The sequence below is a fragment of the Gobio gobio genome (assembly GCF_949357685.1).
Source record: "Gobio gobio genome assembly, chromosome: 14".
NCBI classification, from domain to species: domain Eukaryota; kingdom Metazoa; phylum Chordata; class Actinopteri; order Cypriniformes; family Gobionidae; genus Gobio; species Gobio gobio.
In genome coordinates, this window is record NC_137107.1 from 16,964,706 (window position 1) to 16,972,698 (window position 7,993).

The following is a 7,993-nucleotide window of genomic DNA, read 5'->3' on the forward strand; positions in this document are numbered from 1 at the left end:
ATGTAATGACATGAAAAAAATACAAAATTCAGGTTGATTCCGTCATGTCGTTCTGAACCCGTAAGACTTTGAAAATGCAAAAGCAATTGAATTGAATTGAAGTAGGAATGAGATTAGAAATGTAGGGCCCTATGAAATCTGTTAATTTTTCTGTATTTCGTTTAAATGGTCGAATTCCATTTGAAAAAATAAAAAAGGATGTGTAATTAGTTGAATATATAAAACTTTAACCCTTTAAATAATTTGTTAACATTTGAAGATTAATAGTGACCTATTCATTTTAGAAATCCTGTGTTGTCTTAATTTTCTGGTTTCTGTTTTAAGATTGAACACAAATGTATTATTAAAAGAATAATTTGAGGAAGATGATTATGGTGAGTGTGCCCTGCTACTAGAAGGGCTACGGCCATCACCTGTATGACGTAATCCATTCCAACCGCAGCATAGCGACCGAGCTTGACTACGGGGGAGAACCGCACACAGCCACTTAAAGGAAAAGACAACATTTGAAAACAAATGTGAAAGAAACGCGCTACTTTTCAAAGAAATTGCCGAAATGCACCGGAGGTGATAGGAATGCATCGACAAAACGAGAAGATACGGAATACGTCTGTGTGGAGTAACTAACTGTTTGCGTTGCCTATACAACGAGCTTTTGGGCTAACAGGCTAGCACAGTTGTCGCGAAAACATGGTGGGCAGACACTGAGGGAAAAAACCCTCTAGACTCGCTCAAATATTCGTGGATAATGCTGGGGAATTAACTCGGTTGCTATCTTTTCTGCTCGGAGGGAATTTTGTGGACTTTATAATTGACTTTTGGCTTCTTTTCTCGGAGGAAAACTCGCGCACGACCTTTGAAAGTTTTTTGACGTTTCCCTCAAGTTAACCATCCATCAAGCTCCGCGAGAAAAGATGATTGACTGTTTGAGGTAGTGCGTACACGACCGAGAATGCATAAGAAACGAGGAGTTTCATACCATAAAAGCGCAAATCCTGCGGCAAAGTTAGGCGTTTCAGAGCATCCCACCCTCATCCATTCATTTAGCAGCGTTTGCTCGTGGAAACAATGCTCAATATAGGCTGCACGAACTGAACTGGAATATTGGGACACGTACCATGGATCATACGGAATAAATCTCTGTCAGTGGTTAATTAATGGCACTTTCCTTATGCGTTGGGTCTAACTTTTTTGGACTAGTCCACGCAAAGCAACACATGGTTTGCTTTCAAATCATTTTAGAAGACTTACAGAGAAAATTACATGGAGACTAGTTGGTCATGCCAAGGAAGGAGTTACCATTGCCAGAGGGTTGGGAAGAGTCCCGAGATTTTGACGGGAAGGTCTATTATGTAGACCATATTAATCAAACCACCAGTTGGATTGACCCAAGGGATAGGTACGTGTTGAGTACTGCATACTTGCTTACTCACTATACAGATGCATGATGAGTCCCTTACTCATGTGAATGTGTTCTTATTGCAAAATCTAAAAAGCATCAAAAATGGATGCATTTTAGGCTCGATTTCAGTGTTGAAATACTGCTTTGTTTCATCCCAGAACCCATGATCAGTGCCAGCTTTACCACTTAAGTCCCCTTGGACTTTAACACAAAATCTGTGCAGGAATGCCTAAGATTATATTAGAGGTTTGGAATGTGCATTGGGTGTTTTTTTCCCTTCCCTCCTTTGGATTTTCAGTTATTTACAGTGTGCACAAAAATGGAAAGATGATAGCAAACAGACCGCATATTTTCCCCCTTTGTGTGGTGCAACAGGTTTGCCTGTAGCCAGGAAACCAAGATGGCAGAAAGTTGTAAACAAGTACCTGGGACACATTCCTCAGCATGAGCAAAGCCCACAGCTGATTCCCTCAAATCCCTTTCACTATGAGGCAAGGTGCACGACGGGTTCAAAGTGCACCCGAGCTATGCAAACTTTAACAAGAATGGTCAAATAGTTTTTTTTTGATGCATTCCACACTTGTTCGTTTGGTACAAGAGCTAAGGTTTTTTTTGTTGAAGTATTAGGATAGTTCACCCCAAAATAAAATAAAATTCTGCCATCTTTTAACCACCCTTATGTCATTTCAAACCAGAATGAATTTCTTCTGGAATACAAAAGAAAATATTTATTGAAAAATGTTTGTCTTTTCTTTCTTTGTTTTAAACAATCATTGAAAGTCAATGGGGACCAATGTTGTTTTAGACACCGTATACTTTTATTGCATTGACAAAAACAAAGTTGAAATAGTTAAAAAAATATCTTCATTTGTGTTTCACAGAAGAAAGTACAGGTTTGGAACGACATTAGGATTTATGGGTGTATAAATAAACAGTGTTATACACGACTGGTCAAAAGTTTGGAAAAGTTAAGGAGTTTTTTAATATTAATCTCACTAAGGCTGCATTTATTAGATCAATAATACAGTACAAACAGTTACTGTGTAATATTATTACAATTTATATTAGCTGGTTTCTGTTGTAATATATTTTAAAATGTAATTTATTGCTGTGATGGCAAAGCTGAATGTTCAGCATCATTACTCCAGCCTTCAGTGTCACATGATCCTTCAGAAATCATTGTAAGATCATTTCTTGTTATGATCAATGTTGGAAATGTTTTTTTGGAAAAACATTTTTGATACACTGCCATTCAAAAGTCTGGGGTAAGTAAGTTTTAAAAAGAAAAGAAAAAAGACATATGAAATTAATAAATATTACAAAAAGGTTATATTTATAATAAATACTGTTCTTTTGAACTTTCTGAAGGAATCCTGAAGAAAAGTTTACACAAAAATATTAAGCATCACAACTGTGTATAACATGTTTCTTTAGCACCGAATCATCATATTAGAATGATTTCTGAAGGATCATGTGACTCTGAAGACTGGAGTAATGATGCTGAAAATTCAGCTTTGATCACAGGGAAAAAAAACATGTATTACAACAGAAGCCAGTTAATATAAATTGTAATAATTTTACAGTTCAACTGTTTTTACTGTATTTTTGATAAAATAAATGCAGCCATGGTGAGATTAAGAGACTACTTCAAAAACATAAACAATTGACTGGTACTGTAAATATAGCAGAAATAAAAACCCTGATATTGTGAAATATTAAAATATATTACAATTTTATAAATTAAAAATATTTTAAAATAACTTTTTTCTATTTTAATGTATTTTAACAAAATGTAATTTTTTCCTGTGATGGCAAAGCTGAATTTTCAGCATCATTACTCCAGTCTTCAGTGTCACATGATCCTTCAGAAATCATTCTTAAATGCTCATGAAATATTCTGATTATTAACAATGTTGAAAACTTCAACAAAGTTTCTTCATATATATTATTTTGGAAACCGTAATACTTTTTTCAGGCTTCATTGATAAATAAATAAAGTTCAATGAACAGTATTTATTTGAAATATAAATCTTTTAACATTATAAATGTCTTTATTGTCTTATTTACCCCAACTTTTAAATGGTAGTGTATCATTTTTCCACGATAATATTTGCATCATCATGAAAGACTGAAGACGAGTAACGATGCTGAAAATTCAGCTTTTCATCACAGGAATAAATGACATTAAAAAAAATATTCAAATAGATTTCACATATTTCTTTTCTGTTTTCCCTGTATATTTGATACAATAAGTGCAGCCTTGGTGAGCATAAGACACTTCTTTCAAAAACATAAAAAATTAACATCTTGATTATTTAAAACTTTTGACCGGTTGTGCGTGTATGTATGGGAAATTTTGATGTAAAATGAATAAGAAATATTTAAAATAAATCCATAAATGACGATAGAATTTTGGGTGACCTGAAACTCGCTTGTCAAACCCCCACTTTTTCCTAATTGAATTTAGTTTGTACTGAAATAGTGCCGGAAACTCAACGGCACTGAGTCGAGCAACTGCTCGGAAACAAAAGCTGAGGCATAACAGACGTTTCCGCTCATGCCTGGTCGGCTGGTCTTTCTTGCACAGTGTGGTGCATCAAAGGCGCTGATTAAAAATGACAAATATTTCAAATCCTGACCCAAAACTGTCAGCGGACACACCTCCCCCATCCCCAGCATGCATCTCTCAGACGGCTGGTTCTCCACTGCTGAGCAACAGTTAGCTGACGGGGTGTTCTGTTGGTAGTAGCTCTACTTGGTAATGAGCTCCCATTTGACAGCGTTCTTGTGGCAAATGCACAGAGCTGCTGAGGTGTTGCCTGCCCTCTAGTCATTAAATACTAATAATGTGCTGCTTGTTGGGATTGTTGGAAAATCTGAGGTTTTGGTTGAGTAATTTACATGTATTCAAAGTGTTGGTGTTAGTATAGTATAACGTCATTTTTGCTTTTGCGGACGTGTCGAGTATAAACAAGGCTTAAAGGGTTAGTTCACCCAAAAATGAAAATTCTGTCATTAATTACTCACCCTCATGTCGTTGGACACCCGTAAGACCTCCGTTCATCTTCGGAACACAAATGAAGATATTTTAGTTGAAAGCTGATGGCTGAGAAAGGCTTCAGATAGGCCTCCATTGGCATTCAGTACACTTACACTCACAAGACCCATAAAAGGCACTAAAAACGTTGTTACAAAGTCCATCTCACCACAGTGGCTCTACAATAGTTTTACGAAGCGACGACAATAGTTTTTGTGCGCAAAAAAAATCAAAATAACGACTTTATTCAACCTCTTCTTGCCTCCACGACGCATGCGCGAGAATATGACGTAAACTGACGTAAACAGTAAACTGTGACATATTATACCCACAAATTCTTCATACAGTGGACTACCAGTAAAATGTTATCAGAATTTGGGACCAAAATGATCCAGACACTTTGACCTGACCATGTTTAGCTTAAGTGTTTTTTCTTTAATTGCTAATGTGACCTTTGACACCACAGACTGAACGAAATGAACCATTACTTGGTCATTGGTTGACCTAAATTGGTATTATCTAATTTTGTACTTTTAGATTGAACAGCTAAATGGTTGATTATAATCCATTCTATCAAAGTTATCTGACATTATCAAAACACAGTTTAACTCTGAGTTCTTGTCATATTTTATTACCATTTTCTAAACTATAGCGAATAAACTGATAATGTGAAAAAAGGTTGAAGGTGTCTGAATACATTTAGGTTTGACTGTACAAATTAAAGTCTCAGTAATTGAAATCGGATCACTGATTGTTATGGCAGTCATTTTCTGTATAATTTGTGCACGGTGACATCAGCTGTGGTGCACATGCTCAGCACATAGAGGAAGTGAAGGAATCCTGGTCCCACTTCGCTCTCTCACCTCTAAGCTGTAGTGTACTACTACTGTAAATAATAGCAAAGTATATTAGGGATGCACTGATATGGAAATTTTGACCGATACCCGATAATTCGTTATATTTGAAAGCCGATATATTGGCCGATAAATCAAAATCAAAATTTTTATATCATTTTTGAGAGCCTTATTACAAAAACAAAAGTCTCACCATTAAAAGCCATGTCCCAAGCACACAATTATAATGTTCTCATGATAATTTTATGTAGCTTATATAACAGACTTGCACTACTCATGTTGCATAAACTGTATTTTTGTTTTTGAAGTGATTCCAATCATATTTCAAGCAATTCAAAACCCTCCTGGTGAACAGTGCGCATCTGAAGTGTCTCAGCTGAAGGAAATGATTCATTATTTATCAGCTTTAATATATCGCCAAAATTTTCTTATCGCCGATAACATTAAAAAAAGAACATATATTGGCCGATACCGATATGGTGGCCGATATATCGCGCATCGCTAAACATATATAATTGTTATGCTTTTATAATATTATTAATAACAATACAATACAATATAACAAATAAAGGCAGAAAAGCAACAAAACAAAGTGATACAGTCCAGTCCAAAAGTATGGAGCCTGTAAAGGGACATGGTAATACATTTGAAAAATTATATTTATAAGCTTTTCATTCACTTTTAAAACTCTTATGATGAAAATTATATATGGTGGGAGGAAAATTTTCAATGTTTATGCTTTCAATGCTCAAAGTTTTCAGAAACAAAAGTTTTGTAAGGGAATGCAAAAGCATTGAAACATCAGTTTTTTTTCTTCCATATTGTTAAAAAAAAAAAAAAAAACCTGGAAATAAAGTCTTTAGGACAAAATTTTGGGAAAATGTAAAACAATATATTAAAGAACAGTATGCCTATGCCTTTAAAGTAATAATATAATGTTATTAGAAATAAAGACAGAAAATGCCATATACTATATATATATATATATATATATATATATATATATATATATATATATATATATATATATATATATATATATATATATATATATTATATATATATATATATTATATTATATATATATATATATTATATTATATTATATATAAGGGCTGTCAAATGATTAATCACGATTAATGTATATATTTGAGAAATATTTGCATGTATAGACTGTATATTATTTATATCATTATATTATATATAAATATTTTATTTATAAATATTAAAACAATTCTTAAATATATACATGTACAGTATGTATGTGTGTGTATTTATATATATATAATAATTATACACAGGACACACACAAACATGTAAACAAACTTTTATTTTCAATGCGATTAATCGCGATTCATCATTTGACAGACCTAATATAGTTATATATTATTTATGAATATATATATATTTCTGTGTGTGTATACACACACACGCATATATACAGTTTATGTATACAAATATGTGTGTGTATATACAGCGTACACATACAGAAATATAATATATATAATATAATAATATAAATACACACACATATATTATGTAAATAGACTTTTATGTTAGATGCGATTATTCAATATATATATATATATATATATATAAATATATATTAGTGCTGTCAACGTTAATGCATTAATGCATGCAATTAATTTAAAGATTAAAATTAATTAATTAAATTTAAATAATTTAACGCAATTAACGCAAATAAATTACAGAAGTATGTGAAGCTGCGTCATTTACGTAAAAAGGAGTCGGGAGTTTTTCTTTAACTCGATTCTGCTTCTCTGTTTGTGATCAGGCCATTTAAAGCCGTTAAACTCTGGTAAGGTTTTCAGTGATCCAGTAATCGAATTCGATCAAACGGTTCAAAACAGCGCTAATGTAAAGGAGGTCAGGCTGATTACCTCAGACATATCAGAGAGAATAGAGACTCTCATCGTTCGTTCCAGTGTGCTTTGCTTTAAAACACCAGCTCTGTCGTATTCTGTGATTGTTTCTGAAGAGCGCAATTTTGGTGACGTACCGGAGTCGCACAGTAAGCGCGTGAGAGTCTGATGCACAAACAACAAACCGTGTATGCATTCTTGTACAGACACATTTCAGTGCATTCGCGTTGTTTCCACACACACACTCTGGAAGGATAATGTTTGATTTGTCTTGTGTACGTTGTTGGGATTAGTAATCGTAGGTTTATTCAGTCAAAGCGAGGTTTTTTGGCGTCTCCGCGTGGTCCTGTTCGGTATCACAGCTTGACGTCTAAAATGAAAACAATCTTGTTGTTGTTGCTCTGTACACACACTATACACTGTGAATTCTGTAAGGTTTTTTTATGTAATGTTTTTTTCATGGGTGCTTACTTAGGTGTGTATAAATGTATTATATAATAGAGTTATATTTGGTTATTTGGTGTCATTTTGCAGAAAATACAGCTTTGTGAGAATATATATATATATATTTCAGATTCTAAATTTCTACGTCATTACCAAAGATCAGATAACCGGGATCATCAGGTTTTGCACTTTATGTCAGCTCAAGTGCCACTGTTATCAAAGTGACTGGAGGGTAAACCAAATAGGCAAGGCCCTGTTTACACTTGGTATTAAGATGTGTTTACGTTGATTGTGATGAGTGTGTCTTAGAAAGCAGGAATCGTGAGAGAACATTGTGCTTGGTACGTTTTTTTTAAACTTTGTCTCCAGCCGA

At 33.8% G+C, this 7,993-nt stretch overlaps 1 protein-coding gene across 1 annotated transcript in view; it reads left to right on the top strand.

The window, feature by feature from the left end:
* Positions 1–429: 429 nt before the first annotated feature.
* wwc1 (WW and C2 domain containing 1) overlaps positions 430–7,993 on the top strand; it is a 56,340-nt gene continuing 48,776 nt past the window's right edge. Inside the window, exon 1 of the mRNA XM_079835446.1 lies at positions 430–1,399. Within this exon, the coding sequence (XP_079691572.1) occupies positions 1,281–1,399 (119 nt within the window). The 5' untranslated portion in view covers positions 430–1,280. The remainder of the gene's footprint in view (positions 1,400–7,993) is intronic.